The following is a 21,017-nucleotide window of genomic DNA, read 5'->3' as shown; positions in this document are numbered from 1 at the left end:
CCTCAACATGCCTTGCAAGGAGTTCCACAGCTTATTATGCATTACCTGAATAAGTAATTATTTTTGTCAGTTTTTGAAACCATTAGTTACTAGGATCACTCATTTGGGGTCCCTTAACTCTTACCCTGGAAGAATAAGATGAAAAGGATGAAATAGTCCTACACTATTAGATGTTTCTCACATCAATGCTGTTATACACCTTTAACCATTCCTGGCTCCTCTCACTGTATCTTCCCCATTTCACAAGCACAATCTCCACCAAGAGGCTCAAACTCAGAGTCCAGAGAAACACAAAAATAGTCATAGATACAATGTCAACATCTGTAAGGTGCATTATGATCCAGTTTTCAGATAACTCACAGAACCTATTCTCAAAGACTATCATCATCCTTGCCACATAAATTTACCTAAATTCTATTAATCAATGCTTTATAAGAGATCTAATTTCAAATCTAAACTTTCTATTTGCAATTTCCAGTACAAGAGTGATCAACGCACTTTATAGTTTTGTCTTTTAATGACATGCTTAAGTAGTGGATTTAACCCTTTTCAGCCCTGGACAGCATACAAACATCCATTTCAAAGTAGCTTTTTTAACGCAAACATTTGGCATATCCTAAACACTCACAGTCCTGCATACATCAAATTACTCCCTCTCTCTGCTTTGCATATACATCCGGCAGCAAGAGTGGCTAAAAACAAAGCAAAAAACAAACAAACAAAAGTCAAGTAACTAACTCTGATGCTTCCCTTTCATTGAAGCACATTAGAAGAGCCTACAACTTAGATAACCTGCAAGTAAAAACTGAAAAGTATTAACAGTGTATTCATTTGTTTTCTGACTAAAAGCAAGATGTAAATGCTACAGGAGCCAGGAGGACTGAAAACTAAGGGCTTTAAAAGAGCCCAAAATTAAGCCACGTGGACAATAAAAGTTCCCGTTGTTGCTTTGTTACCTAGTGAGTTCCTTTTTGTCCCTTTAAGGGTCTTTCTTCCCAGTGGCCTTGCTATTAATTTGAGTACTGCTGATAAAATCCCCAAGTTTTAGATGGGGCCCAATAACTTAGTTTTATACAGCTCTACTGCAAAGAACAAAAAAAAAAAAAAAAAAAAAGAGAGAGCTGTGAGGCAGCTCACAGACTGGTTTTATCTCAGAAGAGCTCTGATTTTAATGATGACAGAAGTTCCATATCATAAAGTCACTGAAGATCCACAACGCAAGTCCTGCTCATTTAAGTTTTTCTTCTTGTATACTGTGCAATAAAATTGAATTTAAAAGCAGGATCACCTCTGAAGAAAGTTTGCATTACTTATACAATGCCCTTTTCAGATTTAAACACTGCTTCTGAAAGAACAGAGTGGATGCAAGCAGTAAGAGGAAGAGTTCATGAAACAGCATCAGCAAGAGAATTATGCTTAAGCTCTAAAGAAACTTAAAAGCAATGCAATAAAAATAAAGTATGCCCAAAACTGTCAGTCCTAATCTAAGGCAGCAGACAGTGTTAAATGATAAAGTCCTCCTCTTCCCTTTAAGTGAAATTGCTATTGTCAGAGATCAGTTTAAGACATAAGCCTTGCACTATCACATTGGAGTTTTTATTTTGTGCACTAAGGAAGCAGCAAAAGAATCTGCTCTTCCCTGGAAGTAGAAAGGCAAATCTACAAGAAAGAAAAACTGCTAAAATACAGCACCGTTGATTGAAAGAATGTAATAAATTTCCAAACCGTCATCATTCGTATAAGCAAAGCTCGTCTACATCACTTTGCTGTGGGGCCAAGATAGCTCCATCCACAGTACTACTCTCACTTTTCTCCTTGTTGTTTCCTCTTTCCTACTTGGCTTCTAATTAAGTTCATAGAAAACAGGTGCAAGGATGACTTTCAAGTGACAAGAATTTTGCAAGTTAGATGAAAAATATGTTAGCACTAATAATTTTCATCCAGTAAGTACTAACTTGAACAAATCCTAAGCCTGTTTGCCAATATTAACAAACAGATGGAAAAACAAATCAACGGATTTGTGGAAATTGCGTGGAGGATAACAAAACTGTCAGGTGTCTGCAGCAAATGAACTATCCTGACTCACTGAACACTTTATGTACATTACTGGTCTGTGCTATGAAGTTTTTAAAAGAAAAAATTTAAAACGAGCTCCCACATTTACTTTACAGTACAAACAGGAATTTTACTTTCATGCATTAACTGGCATTCCAGAGAAGTTTTTGTAAATAGAGTGAGGGCTCCCTCTTGTGACAATACTTTGGAAAAAATATACGACCAGTAAGTATGCATTTGTCAGGATATGCTGTTTTGAAAAAAACACTTTTCACAGAAACAGAGCAGTTTTTAGGAAGTTATTTGCAAAAACAGAACCTTTTGCACAACAGCCCATTAAAGGATGATAGAGACCTATAGGTGTTCTTTGACAAAGCACTTCAGAACAGAGATCTGGATATAGCTTTCATACATTTTCATTCAGCGACCCACACTTCAGCACTGAATTTTCTTCTTTACCAAAAACACACTAAGAAAAAAATCTAACATCCCAGCAACTCCATCATTAGGGAGTTTCTGTAACATGAAGAAAAGGTTTTTAAAGCCATGACAGTGGCATCAAAAACATGTTTTCCCTCAATCCCTCTCCCTTCCAAAAGAAGGGAGAAATTGCCCTCCTCCCCAAATAAAGTAGTGATTTTGTAGAGTTATTACAATAATGCAGTGTGCTGAGCAACATGAATCTTTCAGACTTTTGGCAACATTAAAAAAGAAGAAGTGAAATAGCATTTAATGTTAAACTATTGTAACTTAAGGGTTAATTAAAAAGGACAAACTTTGTGCCTAGGATTTTACAGCTGGTCAATAACCATTACCCTGATTAGCCAGGGAGAATCATTAAATACAAATATACAGCATTTTTGTCCATAAGAACTTTGGTTTAGAGCAACTTGTACTGTTCCCATAGGTACACGGTAGTACACTAATCTGACAAGGCACAGCTGGCCTCTACCAGCAGAACAGCCCTGTTGCTCCACCATTCACTTCTTTAGTTAAGAACCTCAGTATTTGGCTCTGGTTTATTGGCTCTACAGTTTTTAGACTAAAGAAGAGTTCCATCCCCAGCATTCGTGTTACATAAAGTAGCACACAGACAATAAAAAAGTTAACTTCTCAATAAAGTAGGGAGAAATCTGAAACTTAAGTTACTAGATATCTACGATCAAAGGCTCCAGTCATCTATAATTTCCAAATTTTGCTTCAGGACCTTAATTTTAGCGTCTCACCTGGAGGACCATTGGGAAGCTAGCTACATGCTAATTAAGCTTTTTCAGTGACATGTACAAAATATGTTTGCTTTGTCTCTACCATACCTCAATACTGCAAAAAGTTAAAAAAAAGTCTGTCAAAGAACAAGCAGCCAAAGCTGGCTTTGAAATAACCATTACCAGCCAGAATCAAGACTAGACTGCACACTGTCCATCTGGGTAGTCACAGGACAATGAAACTGAGGCTGCCACAGATGCAAGAAAAAGCACTAGTAGACTTGTAAGAACAGCTATCAGCTTATTCACATGCGTAGAAAACTGTCACATTTAATAGTAAAGCTGCAAAAAGTTTGTTTCTCTCTAGCCAGCATTTACTCCAGTTGAATATTGTGTTCAATGACAGAGTATCCTGATAAAAGCACTGAGACAGAAATAAGTCCTATATCTGAAAAGCAGAAATTAGACATCTCATCTAGAAGTTCACCACCCTCTTCAGTATCTACACTGAGCAGCTAACATCGTATGCATGCTCACAGACTGGCACAGAATAGAGCAATGAAGAACAGATCATGGAATAGGGTTTTAAGATTATACTTTGAAGAACCGGGGCTCGAAGTCCCATGCTATTAACATAGGAATGCAGAAGCAATTTGACACCATTTCTAGCTTCCACAGAAAGACTTCTACAGACCTGGAATACTGTATATCCCCCCATGTATGTTGCTTTGAGGGGAATTATCGCGTGGGGACATGCAGGCTAGGAGACAGCGACATCATGAGAAGAGACACTGCCTTCGCACCCTTCCCTGGAAAACGCCTGCCGTACACGTTTATAGTCAGGGCAACAAAGGCCAAGAACTCTGAAGTGCCAAAGTGCAGCTCATGTGACAATGTTTCCCAGAGACCATCATAGATTATGTTTACTGGTATAAGATAGATCAGTCATTTTATTTGAGACGTCACAGTTTGATTTAACCCAACACAGCCTGATCGTAAAGTCTGTGTTTCATCACATCTAGACCATACCTTCTAATGGTTCCAATTAGCATTCAGTTCAAAACAGTTGTCTTTAATTAGATTCAGCCATAACATAAGTACAAGCGTTAGCAAATAAACCCCCCAAAAATCTCACGGGGTTTTTTGTGCTGGAAAGAATTCAGAAAGAGTGAGAATTTCCATTTTAAAATCAAGACTCTAAGCAAGAGGAGACAAAAGACGTCAGATAAAATCTGACAAACGTATTTGCACCAGTGATTAATGTCTACCAATTAAGTCAAAATGTCTAGTTTTCCTTTTATGCCCTGAGTCTGTGTCTGTAGATACACAAAAAGCTTTGGAGGAAAGGTTGCAGAGGCAAAAGACAAACAACTCCGTAAACATATATCCAACCAAAGGCACATCAAAAGATTAAAGTTAACCATTACCATATATAAAAATACAGGACTGATACTTGATAAAAGATTTCTCCCATCTCACTCTTCTGGTTGTTGGGGTTAGGACAGATACAAGCACCCTTTTAGTGTCAGGTACTAAAGACATACAAATGTGTTGGCGCACCTGTTTGGGCAGCTGCATGATGAGCAAGATCAAGGACTCTGTCTGTCTAAAAGTAACACTTTTAGGCTACTTCTCTGACCTGAATGCATGTCTTTATAAAAATTTACTCTGGTACAGCATGAAGGGCAAGTCAGGGTGGGAACAAGTTATATGCACAGAAGATAACAGCTAGTAGGTATTTAAGCCAGAATAAGTGGTATCACTGCCAGATGTTAAACTACAGCTTCAGCATTAATAGGTAAGCATTTCAGTATAATTAACGGAGTGATTAAAGTTATGAGTATTGTTAGTATCCAGATGTGTTAGTCAAATGAACCAGAGCAGACTTGCCAGTAGTGTTTTTTTGTTGTTGTTGTTTTGTTTTAAAAGCCAGAGATGGTTTTGTGGAGCAAGAGGCAATTGTTTAAAGCAGCACTGCTGACCAAAAGCTGCTGTTTTGATGAACTCCAAACTATAACCCAAGACACATTTCCTTTGATCCCGAGATCTAGCTCTTAAATTTTTAAGCATTTCCAGAACGCTACAGCCTTGCTCCCCAACAAAAGACTGATACTGTATCTCAGGTCTGGATTGCACCTTTTTCCTCAGGTCTTGAATTATTATTCAGACACAGAACACATCAACCACCTTAGCTAGCTGTAATAATAGTATAGTAAAGAAAACCAGTAAGTATGACCATACATATAAAGTGCTGTTTAAGTAGCCACTAGAGGACACAAATTTCTAAATGGATGGTGAAACAAAGTAGAACGCACTTAAAAATACCGCCTTGATTTTTTTTGCAATTCTTTTAAACAAAATTGTTCAGCACTGTATTAGTGTAACAGGAAGGTAACATGTACTTAAGTTTCTCATACCTATCCAAAGTTCTACATCAAATAATTAAAGTGTGATTAAAAAAGTGACATTTTCTTTTAAGCTTAAACTCTGTTAATCAATTAAAAAAGCTGAATCCGATTCAAAACATACTATTTATGAGAAGCAACAACATTTATCAGATCTCAAAGCCACCAACAAGAACAAATCAAGGAGACAGATGCTCTTCTTGGTTCAGCTGGAAAAAATAAACACTAGATCCCAGCCAGAATGACATGCAAGAAGCAGCACCACTGTCTTTCCCGTGCAACAGGACATTTTTTTTTCTCTCCACATGTTTTATCACTTAATTTTTCTTTCTACCCTGGAATCTCCCACAAGATGTGCCAAGACTAAAAACTTTATCTACATTGGCTTTATAACCCTTTTTCTTTTGACAAATACACATCAAGAAATAATGTCTCAAAATCCTCTTCACATGCTATGTAAAATTACCAATTTTTAAATAAAAAGCTGAAAATAGTAAAAAGTATGAATTTTTGACAGTGGCTACAACATTTCAGATGTTTTATGCATCAGTCCCTTGTAATTACAGAGACAAATCTATATAACTTTCAATGTTAAAATTTCAGCCTTCTAAGTTTGCACATGCAATTAGAACTCCACTTTTTATAAGCATTTTGACTAATTTTTAATATTAACTCTGTCATATTTATTGCTTCATTTTTACTTTGCATTCCATTTTTATATGTACACACACACACTTTTGTTACAAAATATGAGAACAAATTACATTAGACAAATGCTATCATTCTTTGTAGAGAAGCCAGGTTGTGGAAGTAATGGTAAAGTAGGCATTACACTTTTTTCCTTCTCTTCACACACCAGAGACATCATCCATGCGTGGGTTTTGTTTCTTCTTATCACAAACATCCATTTGTTTCAAAATGTAGCCTCCCAAAAACTCTAAGTGTTCTGAAAAGGTATCATACTGAGAATTGTTTTAAGTTTCAAAGCTGTACATAAAACAAGAAACAACTGTTTCCTAGAAGTTCAAACCTCCATATTAATTAAAAGATGTTCAAAGAAAGAAAAATCTCATGAATCTGACATCCTTCTTTCAAAAAAATTAATATATATTTTATTATATACATTAATATATATATATCAATCAAAAAAACACTGCCAGGTTAAGAATTTTCCAGCAAAGCAAGTTTTACTTTCAAATATAATAGGAATGTGATAAAAATTAAAATCAAAACCTTTCTTAGAGGTAAGCGTCTCAAAATATCTTGAATGTATAAGCAGATGATCCTCTTTCTGTAACATACTGTGGATTTGTCACATTCTTGCGAAAAATCACTAAAGTGTATTGATTCACTGAGGATATGAATTGTTTGGCAAATATTTTGGATTTAATTTAATGGAATGCTACACAAGAGAGCTAAAGAGATGGCATATTAGTTTCTGGTACTTTCAGCAGTTGGCAGAGAAGGAGAACAATATTAGTACTTAAGATGCAAAAATACTAGATACCTGGCACTTGAGGTCAGCACTGTTTTCAACTTCCTAAATCAGAGACAAAAGGATATAGCATACTTAAACACATTCACCCTTTTTCTAATGTCAGTAATATAATTAAATCCATTGCCATATATTGCTTTATGTGGATTAGTATTTCCTGTTCCAAATTTTTCCTTGTTAACGACAAAAACATCAGTCATTTCATAAAACACTTTTTTTTTTTTTTTTTAAACAGAACTGAATGGGTTCAGAAAAGAGGTGGAAATTTATTTTAAATTACCACACCTTCTACAAAGGACATAAGTGTGACACACTGGCTTGACACTTTTTACACTCTGGCTATCTAAGATTAACCTGTGTTTAAAGCACAAAGAGATGTACTATTCAGCTGTACTTCATGTCTTGAGTGTCAATTAAAAAAGCAGACTGCTATGAGGTAAGAGGAGGCTTTTACATGGCTGAAGCATCCACTAAGAAGCAATTTTAAAAGCTAATCAATTTGCATCCACTACTTTAAGTATGGGAGACTTACAGCTTATTTTAAGACAGTTCCTGATTATAACTCTGTGGTTAGCATTTTAAAGCAATGTAGCTACTTATGGGTTTTATTATACTGTCTCAAAGACCCCACAAGAATCAGGGCCTGCGCAACAACTGTACAATTAGATATACAACTGTGAAGAGTTTGTAATCTAAATTAAGATAAATTACACATTCACAATGAACAGGGAAAATATGAATTAAATATGTTAGATATAATTGGAATGCATTATTTTATCTAGATGCTTCAAAAGCAGTCAAGCCAAATAGTTTACTTCTATGCCAGGATGTCTTCTCAACAACTAATATAAAAGGTGACCATTACTTTGTTGGTCACAGCAACACTGTAGCTCTTCTAACTTGGTAAGTTTTTCAAATAACAGTTCTTCCCGAAAACATTACTATTAAATACAAACAAAGCTTTAGCCTAGACTTGCTAAGGTAATTCAGGGCATCAACTTATTATCAACTTTACATGACAGAATTGAACTGGCCTGCAAAATTTAAGTTGTCTCCCCTGAAGCAAATCATTGTATTACATTTTGTTCTACACAGTCCTCCTCCTATCTGGTGCACAGACGACTAAGTACAGAACAGGATTTTAGGTGGAGAAACAAACATCCCATTCTGTTTGAGGTAGAGGTCTACAACAGAGTTATCTTTGAAAGCTTTCCATTAGTATACTGCCCACAGTCAGAAAACATACCTGGGAGGGCATAGGCAAGCTCTTGCTGTTATCCAAGAACCACAGCTGTTGTTACCCTTATAAATCAGGCAATGCTACAGTCACCAAGCAATACAGCCCATACAAAATCACCAGGCCTTTTTGATAATTACATCAACAAGCCCAACAAATCTTACCATTTAAAGAATTTCAACAGGACAGAAAAGTCCATTCAAATAGATTAAACCACCGTTTTACTAATTACTTCACTTCAGCAAATTTAATATGACAGCTTCAAAATTAAGTGTCTGTATCCAACACAGGATTACAAAAAATGCAAATGAATCATTTGCATACCATCAGTCTTATAAGGAAGAGTCTTTTTAGATCTTGCCCTCCTCATGTCACCCAGTTGTTGGTACTAAACATGTATGTGTGACAGTATCAGAACCATGAAAGAAGTGATCTATACCTATCCAGTGGAAGTCCTGGGTCACACAGTACATGACATTTGCTTTCCTTTAGTTAGGAAAATAAACTTAAGAAAAGTCCCAGAAACTGGTTATTACTGTTATTACAAGAAAATTGATTGGAATTTTACAACTAAGATTTTAAAGAATGACGATCTTGAGTGCATACCTTGAAAGGAAACTACCTAAAATAGGAAACAATGCAAGAGAAACCCACTGATATGAAAACATTTAGCAACAGATTAGGTGAGCTGTGTCCAGAATCATAAGCTATAACACCAAATTATGCTTTATAATTTAACAAACACAGACCTACCAAAGTAATTCCAAATACAATGACCTCCAATGAATCACTAAAACAGACACTATTAGGTGTGCAGACCCAGTCCCTTCCTAAAACAGACCATAGCATTCCTGGTTAAGAGCGTATAGGAAGTCAATAGTACCCAAGAACAGAGACAGAGATTTGAGGCTCAAAGAATCTGTTTAAATATTTTTTAAAAAATATTTGTCACTATTTCTGAAATAAAACCTTTTACTGAGCTTCTCCTCCCTTTGGCCTGATTACTCAAGCCGGCTTTCCTGTCATGCAATCTCCTCAGCTTTTGCTGAGCAGAAGTCACCCAAAATGCTTCCCCTGCTCCTCTAAAAAACAGAGGACAAACAAGGAAAAACATAAGCCAGTGGTAAATCCATAATCATTAGCTCCCAAACACAGTAACTTCAAAAGCCACCATTCACTATAGCTAGTATATTTAGGTCATTTCCACAGAGGATCCCGAGGAGCTGAACTTTTCGCTCAATAGACGCTCCCTTAAGCAGACCGCAAATACATTGTGCAAAGCCTCTGAAAGTAGATGCCTTGCTAATTTACAAAACTTAAAGTTCACATATCCCTTAATGATAGAATAGATTTAAACTTCTAAGATGTTCCCTCTCCACATATTCCTTTCACTGAGCTCAACATATTCAATAAATTAAGTCAGAGTAGGGTTCTGTTCTGGTAGTCTACAAGTTCCCATAGTCTTCACTATTTGTTTTTTAAATAGTTTTGCACGTTTCACCTTGGTCTAAGAAAATATTTTGGAACAGCTTTCCTCCTTTCATCAGGGAATCTCACAAATCAATCATCATTCCTAGGTGACAGAAATTGCCTTTTGACCCCAGTGAAAGACTGATGCCTAATACATAGTTTATTTTCCTATTGTTCCTCTCCTCTTGAGAGGGCTAATATTACTTATTCCCCACGGCTGATGATCTCTGAATCTAATCACCCATAGTTTCTGAACTCCCAAAGGCATAACATAAATGCATCATGGCAAGCTCAGATGTATTTGCAGCAATAGGCTGCCACCCAGGTGCACTCCTCAGTAAGGTTTATAAGCAAATAGTTTGCTTATACTTTAAAACATTTTTATAATTTAAATACAATTTTTGATAATGTAAGAAGGACCAGTTTAAGGCCAGTTAAACAGACCAAATTAGCTTCAGGTAGTACAAGAGCCAACAATAGCAAAGTAGCCAAATGTCCACAACCTCTGTCATTACAGTCTCATGAAGAAATATCACAGATGAGGGAGCACTAAATTGACAAGATAGACCAAAGCGGTAGCTCTCATAGCTGGCAAATGAGAAGCCACAAGAATTTTACAGCTACCTTCCTCCAGTAATACCAGTATTCTGTTGTATCTAAAACAAAATCCCTTCTGTAAAATACTAGTCCTTAAAAGCAAGGGAAAGAGGCAACAGAAAGAACAATCCTCTGATCACATGAATCAAGCTGACATCTATTTTAAACATAACAAAAATTCACTTCAAATCAAATTTAGTTTCTGCTGTACCTTAATACAGCTTAGCAAACCTCCCAAAATAACAAGCACTCTTGTTGTTTTAAAACATTCCTGAGTTGTGGGGGGGATCATCATTCTCTACAACACTTAGTGTTGCATCTCATTTAATCTCCCATACTGTGTTAATTGGTATAGTTTGTGATCATCAACCAGAAGTACATTAAAAATAGTCCAACTTCCATTTGTCATCTGCTATTCTCCCCCACCCCAAATCTCTTCCAGGAAGGAAATATGAAAACATAATAACCATCCCAATCTTTCAAGGGCTCCAGGATTTAAATTGATCATCTTGGCATATAGCAAAATTTTACTGCTAGACCAGCAAAGCACAGTCTATACAAACACCATCACAATATAGTATTAAAGTTTTTGTTCGTTTTTTAAAAGAGCAACATTTTCTAAAACAGGAAACAACTACATTGGAAGTGTTAACACAGTTTATTAATAAACGTGGTTTCCATAAACCAAAAAGGGTTTCTCACCTTATCTTCTTACCTTCAGTAACCTGTTACTGAAACACCCAAATTAGCAGCATAAGATTTAAAACAAATCTAGTTTCTAAAGCATAATAACTATTTCAACTAAAGTTATCAGCCAAATATTTATTCATATAGATTTTTATTGCAACAGGCAGACCTTCAGCCCTGAAAGAGGAAATGAAGCCAAAAGCAATTCAGGATACATAAACAAAGTACAATTCTTTAGATTTTACCCTTTTTTTCCTATTTTAAATCAACTTGGTTTACCTTATCACAAAAGTCAGTGAGAGCAGTGAAGTCCCATTTCTTGGCATAAGCAACATTGTATCTCAGTATAGCCTCCTAAGGAAGGAACACAACAAAATAAAGCTTTGAGACACAGAAGAAAAATGATTTTATGACACTTCCTTTTTGAAGGAACAGTACCATCTAGTGGCTGAAACCTGTCAGAGCCTACCAAAATACATGCAACCATACTAACATGGCACAACCCCATGTTAATAAATCCCATATTTTAAGCTCAGTGGTGAAAGAGCTATGGTCTACAGTTTTTTCCTCCTAGCACAAAACAAGACAAGGCTTCCTTGGATCTGCCTACAACACACAGCATAAGCAATCTGAACACACACACCCCTGCTGTCGGGACAGAGGGACAGAGGGACAGAGGGACAGAGGGACAGAGGGACAGAGGGACAGAGGGACAGAGGGACAGAGGGACAGAGGGACAGAGAAGCATCCCTCTGCAACATGGCAGAAGTTTTACCAGTTTAAGAACCTAAAGGATTGGAACCACAACAAAATTGACTTGGCCCTTCCACAACAAGAACCAGCTTAAAGAATTCTCAAGAAAATATAATACCAAATAAAATAATATTATCAAAGGAAGTTTGATTAGTTGCTTGGGAGGGAGGGGAAGAGGGAAGAAGCACTAACAGTTCCTCTAAAGTGTCTGTAGTTTCCCCATCCTCCTCCTTCCCTGCCTTTCAGGCATAATCTAAATTGCATTATTCTTTGTAAAACCATAAGATCAATTTTTAGCTGCTCCAAATCACAAATCATTAATTCTTGGTGGAAAAGTAAAGAGTTGGGGAGAATTATCAGAGTTATCAACAGATCATTAGCCTCAAAATTTAAAGTTTTTTTTCCAGCAGCTTGAATTTTTTCAAATTTAGTGTCATACACTGGTGTGAACCGTTCTTGTGTCAGATTCACTCAGGAGAGGCCAACCTTATTTTTAACCACAAGAAGTACTATCTTTAATCCTTCTGTCTAATTCTTTTAATTAACTACAGTATACTAAGTTAGAACAAAACAGAGATTCCATATTCGAGTTCCACAAAAGGGTGACAGTACTTCTTTTTAAATTTAGTTTTAAAAATATAGCTTAAAAAAAATTAAACACAAGACCTAATAATGCTGTTCAGCAGCTATTGTATTTATAGTGGCAGTACAGAAGAGTTCTTAACAAATGTAAGCCCCTTTAAATTGTAATATCCTTCAGAGATACCCACCATAATCAGAAGTGATTACTGGGAGAAAAACAAAACGTTCCCCCATCTTCCTCGCCCAGTGAATTTGTAGCATTCATTAGGGGATCTCTTGAATAGCATAGATTTTAAGTGATTAAACAAATAGAACTGAGCTAAACTCATTGACAGCACCACATAAGAAGTCTGAAAGTATTTCTAATCCATATATCTATATAGACTTGGTTTCAAACTGACAAACTTACCTTCAAATCATGTGAGCAGGTAAATTTGTTAAGTAAGGCAGTTTGGATTAGTTCCCATCGACTTCCAGCAGTTCTATCCCCATTCTTTAAAACAAAAGCCCCCAAAAAGTCAGATGAAAACATAAAAAAAAAAAAAGGAAAGATATTTAGTGCTAATTGTCTTCCTTGCTACAAAATTTAGAAGGGTAGTTTTATTTGTGAGGTTATTTAAAAATAAGCGATGTATTTTGAGTAACTATAAAGGACTTTTTGCAACTTTTAGGCCGGTGCATTTTACTTTCTAAAGAGTTGCTTTTTAATTGAAGCCCTCTTTTTCACATACGCAGCACTATTCCTCAGGCTGAATGAAGAGAGTGGATTCTGCACATAAAACATTACCACAGTTTATAAAATCCACAACTCAGAATGTAAATTGAAGTAACTTTATAAAAATGTAATATTAAGAAAATTAAGGGCACAGATTATAAAAAACAGATTGCTATGGCTCACTCTTTCACCAACCCAATTTAAAACATCCTATAATATTTTTTCCCAACAGGAAGTCTTAGTGCCTATTCCAAGCAATTACATGATATTTGAGACTACTGCGGGGCAGGTACAACTTATCTTGCTTGACTGGCAACAAAGATCTTATCAACCTTTTATCATTGAAACATCAATTGAATTCATTTTACACTGCATCTGTACAGTTGATAAACGAAAAACATAGAGGGTAGTTCCTAGAGGTTATAAAAATCTCCATTCCAGCTTCAAGTATCAACAACAATACAGTTTTCACCTCAGGACACATGTTCACTTTAATCACTGCCCTTTAAGGTGTTTCAGCAGGTATGCTTAAGTAAGTCTCAAGCCATGACAAGAAACACTGATCAACAGACCACGCAAGGCCAACTCTTTAATCTTTCTGCCATCATTTTAGCAGAACAGCAAAGTCAGATATATTTCAATCAGTGAGCAACACCTGACAGAGTATTATAGTCAGAATTTGGTTACAACTTCATTCATATTTGTGGTTATCCCAAATTGCTTTACCAATAAAATCCTCCCTCTGTCCTCTACAACCACATAAACAGCTTGATAAAATAATTACTAGAAGAAAAAAAAATCTTCCCCTCTGTCTGAAGCATCATGTCCCAGAATCCAGCTTTTCAGACCAGATATGTCCATCTACTAGATCTTTCAATTCCAAACATACAATTTGCCAACTGAGCATGAGTGAAAACACAGAAAAACTGAAAACTTTTATTTTTATCTGTCTATCTATATATGTCTCTAAACACACACATTTTATTGCACAGCTGTAAGTACTTTTATCTTACCTCATCCTCTACAGGGTATAAATTTTGTTCCGAGAAGGGCATTTTAACATGTTTGTTGTCCCACAAATCTTTGTAGTGAGTTGGAAAAGGTTTAGGTACCTCTCCTTCCCTCAAGAGGTCTACCTACAACCCAGCGGTAGGGAGAAAGAAAAGTTCAAGCTTCACTTCAGAAATTTTATATGGAAAAAAGAAACAGAAAGCACAAGCATAATTAAATGACAAGCTCTCATCTACAGTCACCGCTTTTGGAAAGGGAGAAAGCTAGAACAGCAAAAAACCTATGCGATGGATTTTTCCATCTCTCTAAATCCAGAACAACATATGCCACAACTTAAAACCAAAAAATGAATGCTCACTGAGGTTACTGATAGGAATTCTATGGCTTCAGACAGGAGGTAAAAACTACAGAATTGTAAAGATCCCCTCAAGTCTTAAACTTGGTAAAAAGAAGAACACCTTAACATTCAATCTCTTAATGTGCACCAAAATAAAGGCAATATGTGCAATTATTTTAATGTCTAATTATCAGCTAAAGATATCCTCATTTATAAAGTTAAGTAGATACTTAATCAAAATATTTTCACCAAAGTATTCAAAATATATTTCGAAAAGTAACCATTGCCAAGCACATAAATAACATCTTTTAAGCTAACAATGAACAGGATGATAAGTTATTATAGATATAGCAATAGTTTAAACTTTCTCCACAAAATATGAGGAAATGTAAAAATAAATAATGCAATGTTCTTAAAGACCTAATCTGTTGCATGGCTTTCTGGTGGCACTGATTTCCTTAAGATTTGCATTTATTTAAAGTTAATGCACTTCATTTTGTTTGGGATTTGTCCAGGACCCTGCAGGTTTCTGGTCACGCATTTTCTTTCAACAATAATTCAACTACATATTACTCCAAAGGAATAAAGACATATATGTCAGATTTGACCTAAAATTCAGTGCTAAAACTGCTACCAACTCCTCTTCATTCATAGTCTTTTTTATATCTTGAACCTATTTTATATCCTGAATCCAAAATAGAGACATATTAAAAACAGAGCATGTTTAAGTACAAATTTTACCTGCAAACATACTTAAAGTCCCACAGCTTACAAATCAGACCAGGAAGCATGCATATACCTGTGCAAAGGAAAAATACTTCTAACAGGCCAGAGGCAATAAAACCATAATTACATTTCTTCTGGATCTTAATATCCTGATTCTGTGTATCAGAAGACAAGTCAACTTTCAGGAAAATCAGTTGCCCCAGTCTGACAGCAAGGACCGGCAAAGAAAGATTTCCGCAACCTGCTAATGTAGTAAAACTAATGCATGGCAGGACTGTATTAATTTCTTATTAGTGAATATCAACTCAGTAAGAAACTTTTGTTCTCAGGTAATACACTGAATAATCATACTCTGATGGTTACTGTGTGATTAGCCGAGGGTCGCAGATGAGGAAGACGGGCCCCACACAAAGGCATTCTTCTCATCTCTTCAATTGGTGTCCCAAACCATTTCTTATTAGTTGGAAGAGGAGGTGGCATATATTTAGGAATCTTCCTTCCCGGCCTCTGAGGCTTGAATTCACACTTTTCTTTCCTGCTGTTAAATACAAATATAATTAAACATTTCATTTCCACTGAAAAACTTGGTAGGCAAATGCATGGGGTTTCCACTTCAGGGTGAAGTTTACAATCCTGCCAGTTTCTGGGCTAGCCTTGCTGCAGCCCCAGGCCAAAGGTTTATTTGGGAGGAAAACCCCCACCACTAACAACAGCCTCTCCCCCCGCCCCAACTACATTATGTTCACTGAAATTCCTTTTTCTACATGCTCACAAGCACCTTTGCAGAACTGCAGTAGGTTAACAAGGCAGGATTTTCCCCTGCAGAGCCATGCTGAGTCTTTCCCAGACTCTGTTTATCCATGATCCTATTCCTTACCAGGGACAGAAGTCAGACTCACCGGTCTGCATTTGTCAGGATCCTCTCTAGAGCCCTTTCTCAGTTGTTAGTTAGAAAAAAAACCACACGTACGCATGTGCGCACACACACATATGCATGCATGCACGCACTCCTTTAAACTACAAACTAAAATTAAATTCTTGATCACCTTTTCTGAGTTGAATTTTTCACGTCAGAATAAATACTTGCAATGAAAGTCAAAAATTAAAAGTTATTCAAAAAACACCTGCAAATTTCAAATGCGTGCAAGAACAGATGAAGTTATCCTCTTCAAAACAAATATGTGTGATTGTTAATCTGAAATATTTTGGGGAAGAAAAATCTGAACCTGATGAAAATCCACAGCAAATGCATACAAACTGCCTAACAAACAAGTCTGTCTGGTACAGAGAAGGGAGACTCCTGTTATACACAGGCATAGAAAAAAGTAGACCTCCTCCTCTCTCCCTTTTTTTAATCCTACAACCAAAAGGAGGCTTATAATGGAAATAAAAATTGGATCCAAGTACAAGGTTTAGCAATAGGATTATGCATTAATGGCATTAAGAATCTGTGAAAGCTATTGAAAATTTTACACTGTCAGAGAGAATGTGTCAAAATTTCTTTTTTTATTTGCATTTAGAAAAAATGAAACTTGTATCATCTCCATTTTAAACGGTATGAAACACTTGCAATGGGTGCAACAATTTTTTTCCTTTAAAGATTCAAACATGGGAAAACATTTTCAGAGCTAAGTATATAATCCACACAACACTTTATACCCTTTTTTGTTCCTCATGTTTTGCTTTGATATCAGAAAATAAAAATACTGGGAAGCCTCTTAACCTTCACCATGTTTCTAGATAAGACTGCTTTTACGTTACAGTATGATGTTTGGACGCAACTTTTTCAAATATGTGCTAAGCTTGGCATCCTCATGAGCTGACACTGGAGACACAAATGTTACTTGGAAATTAATATGAAGGGACATGACAGTCCATTCCAAACTTTACTCCTCCCTCCCCCACCCCAAAAAAAGCAAAAGTAGACCCATGTTTCAAATAAGCACATATTCTGGCATTTAGCATATCACAAAGACTATGCTAGCTGCACTGCTGTCCATTCTCAGCATTTCATGTAGTGTCACCCTTATTCCTTTTTGAGAAGAACTTATTTACTCTTCTTTCTGTTGGACTGTAACCACACAACTTGACTGGACCAGCTAAGAGCCCCTACATAGCAGTTAGGACTGTTTCTACAGATCTGACTGGGGCTTAGCTATGTGTTTGATGTGACATACCAAATGTTTTTCATTCATAAGAGAAAGTTCTCAGAGAAAAATGCAAAACAAGATAAAAGCCTACACTTCGAGGTATGGTTTAGATCTCTAAGTTCCCCTTAGCAAACTTACTCCACCCTGGATAAAGATGTTGTCCAACCTGTTTGCTGCATCTGTGTATATGCCAATATCTTCAGGTGCAGATAATGCCCAAAACCTGCCTGATCATATGCAAACGGTGTAGTCACATTAGTATGACACTTCACTGATGACTGAAATCAGTTTAATACAGCACTGTTTCTTTCTCCCCAAGTCAAGATCTCAGCCACCCTTAACTGCTGCAGACCTGGTCTGTTTAAAACTCAGAGGAGAGCTTTAAGATTTTCTAATTGCTCTCTTATGCACTATAGACAATTCCACTGTTTTGCCTGGCACTGAAGTTTAAAACCTTCACATCATCTTGGTTAATGCCAAAACATTTCTCTGCAGCCTCATACTTTATCTTACTAATTATTCTGTAAAGCACCACTAATATTCCCATTTATCCACACAGCAAAACTTTGCATCAGTTTCCCTTCTCAAACACGCAACCATTTTAACACACTATTCTTTAGCATTGACAATCGCAAGCTTGTCTCAACCTCTGCTGTTCTGTTACAACAGCACTTAATTTAAATTAATGGAAAGAATATTCACTTAATCCATCATTTTAAGCTTTATGACCCTCTTTTCCATACTACTTTGAGCAAATGCTCCATCACTACTATTTTTTTTTTTTTTTTTTAAGAACTACTGGTTTTTTGCTTTCCAAGTCCATTCTCAGTCTACTCATCTCAAGATTTTTCAAATGCAAGTTTCCCACCCTTTGTCACCCTCTTGCTATTTCCTTCACCAGTATGGTTTGGGCTGTTCCTCACATCTGGAAGGAGCTCCCAGTAAACGTGTGAAAAACTACCTTCTTGTCCTACTTCCAAGACCCGAGAGGAGACATTAGTCTGAGATAATTGCTTATTACACCAACTAACATAGTTCTCTCCCTCCCCCACACCCGCTTACTCTTTTGCGGTTGATTCACTTTCTCAGCCTCCCACTGAAATCTAAGCTCTTCGGGGCAGAAATTATCCTTTTGTCCTTATACAACATCTAGCACATGGAGTCCTGGGTCATGCTTAGGGCTTCTGTTTCTGTGACGTAGCATCTAATCACTATTCCTCCTTTCTCCCAAATTATGAATAAAGACCAAAAAAACCTCACCCACATCTCTACAACTTCTTTCAAAAGGGAAAATTTTCACATTGATCTCAAAGGGTCAATATCATTGTTGTGTCAATAAAATTGACTTAGCACTGTTTTGACAACATGGAGAAAACAAAATAAAAAACAAGAAAACATTTGTTTCCTCAAATATTCTGAAGGAAGCAACGAATGCTAAATCTACACTTTGCAAAGCACTTCTGTATCACCATTTGTTTTCAAGCATTAAAAATCCCATGGTCCTAAATCACTTCTTTCAGAAACAAAATCAACTTTCTACCATGAGCGTAATTCCTAATGTTAGCTAAGTCTCCAATGATTTTAAAAATTGCACTAGAAAAACATGTCCTTTAAAAATGTAGTCCCATTAAAAATAGGTTATTTCAAGCTAACATCAAAGTTGTCTTCATTTCTTAGCATACATTTTGCAAAACTCCTTGTATAACCCAGCACCCAAAGTGCTATCATTGAGAAGTAAAATATTCAAGTGAGAAAATAGAGATGAAGAGACAAACAGAACATTACCTTTTCTCCTCAGTTTTAGGTATCCTCATGAAATGAGAGGTGATTTTGGAGTCTTTCTTCCCACCCTGTTTTGCACCTTTGCATTCTGACAATGGAGCAGGACAGATCCCAGGTGACTTTGTATGCAGACCATCCTCTTTGACAGAATTATCTGTTCCCCCAAAGCCTTCACAACCCTTGGTAGAAAACCGTGACTTTCTTGACTCCAGTTCAGGATCCCCACATTGAATTCTGGAAGGTTGATTTATGGATTTTGACATATTAATCTCTTCTCGCTCATCAAAAAATGGACTTGTTTCTTCATCAGCCTCTGATCCATGACAGCTATTTTTAGAATTATCTACATCCATTGGTGACTCTGGTTCACTTTCTTTCTCAAAAGCAGGAGAATCCCCCGAACTACTTCGACATTTGCTCAGTTTCCCAGGACCTCCAAGATCAGATACACAGGCATCACAACCAGCATCTGAGAGTGGGCTTTCTGGAACTACATCCCCTTCCTCTTGTTCACTCGTTAAACAGACTACATCAACAGAATTGCAACTCCTCAGCTTCTGTGAATTGCATGAAGCCACTTGTCCATCAGTCTCAGTGTCTTTTGAAGAAAGTTTGGAATTTCCCATTTTCAAAGACCGGCCTGACGATAATTTCCTTTGAGTCCAATTGTCGCTGTTTTCTTCACAGCCTCTTTGAGCCTGTTTGCCAGTTTTGTGCAGCTGATCAACGTTGGCATTTCTAAACAGGTCTCCAGATTGTGTCCCCTTCGCAGGCTCTGTGTCCAAGACTGGATCTTTACACACACCTTCAGCCTCCCAGTTATACATGCTGCCTGTCTGAGGCAAATTTGGGTGCTTTGCACCACCTTCCACAGATATATTTGGATAATTTTGCTGACAAATATTCTCTAGTTTTTTCACATCATGCTCACAAAAGTTGTCTTTTTTAATGGAAGTCATCTTGGGATTTGCTTCAGTATTATTATTAATTTTGCTTTGTAAGCTGTGGAAGAGAAGTAAGAGAACTTAATGTCTTATCTCCAAATGAAATCTCTATATGTATTTTTTAAAACAGAGAATGATTATAAGCATACAACAGAAACCCCATTATAACTGCTAAGTGAGCACTACCAGGACCAACAAGTTTTACTGAAATTGGGAATATATTTCAGTAATAATATATGTCCATTTAAAGCTTTCAAAGGATGATGAATCAGTTGCTTACCTTAGTAATCTAGTCCAGTGATTCATTATCCTTACGTTCAAATCTAAAATCTTTCTTTCTAAATTTTCCAAAACTGTATTAAGCTATCCCTTTGTTAACTTAAAGCTCATTATTTAGGTATTTTCTCCAAATGAAAGAAGTTAGAAATCATTAAAAGTCCTCCTTAACTTTTTTTTTAATCAGTTAAGCACAGTAAGAGTAAGGAACTCTATTGCTTTGTAGCTATTCCCTCAGATCTACCTTTTAGAAGAACAGGACACAGACTAATCCAATAGTCTCAAAAATGTCATGCTATTTCCTTACTCTTGTAAGCAGCATATGACTCTTCAAAAATCACCATACACAGGTATAACACTAGAGTATGCTTAAAACTGTTAACAAAAACTAAATTTTAAATTATTAAATTTTAGTTATTTAATAATTAAACATTATTAAAAAGTAACTTAATTTGTTCTGTACTAAGTATTACACAAAGAATGGGAAAGAATGTGTCCTAACAACTAAACAGGAAAATTAATCGAGTTTTATACAACCAGCTTAAACTTTTCAAGAGACATTGGAAAATCATATCACGTTTGTGTACTAA

At 36.3% G+C, this 21,017-nt stretch overlaps 1 protein-coding gene across 5 annotated transcripts in view; it reads right to left on the bottom strand.

Moving 5' to 3' along the window:
* The window catches only part of PARG (poly(ADP-ribose) glycohydrolase), an 82,544-nt gene that overhangs the window by 56,397 nt on the left and 5,130 nt on the right, over positions 1 to 21,017 (bottom strand). For 2 of the 5 annotated variants that reach the window (XM_067299820.1, XM_067299821.1), the window contains exons 3-7: positions 19,211 to 20,209; positions 15,627 to 15,813; positions 14,215 to 14,337; positions 12,896 to 12,979; positions 11,431 to 11,505 (exon numbers count right to left, since the gene is read on the bottom strand). In XM_067299820.1, the coding sequence (XP_067155921.1) occupies positions 11,431 to 11,505; positions 12,896 to 12,979; positions 14,215 to 14,337; positions 15,627 to 15,813; positions 19,211 to 20,209 (1,468 nt within the window). Of the gene's footprint in view, positions 1 to 7,172; positions 7,206 to 11,430; positions 11,506 to 12,895; positions 12,980 to 14,214; positions 14,338 to 15,626; positions 15,814 to 19,210; positions 20,210 to 21,017 lie in introns of all 5 variants that reach the window. The other 3 variants (XM_067299823.1, XM_067299822.1, XM_067299824.1) reach the window with 3 other exon arrangements.

The sequence above is a fragment of the Apteryx mantelli genome, chromosome 7 (assembly GCF_036417845.1).
Source record: "Apteryx mantelli isolate bAptMan1 chromosome 7, bAptMan1.hap1, whole genome shotgun sequence".
In the NCBI taxonomy this organism is placed as follows: domain Eukaryota; kingdom Metazoa; phylum Chordata; class Aves; order Apterygiformes; family Apterygidae; genus Apteryx; species Apteryx mantelli.
The sequence above is the reverse complement of the archived record's forward strand: the minus strand, read 5'-3'. Positions and strand labels throughout refer to the sequence as shown.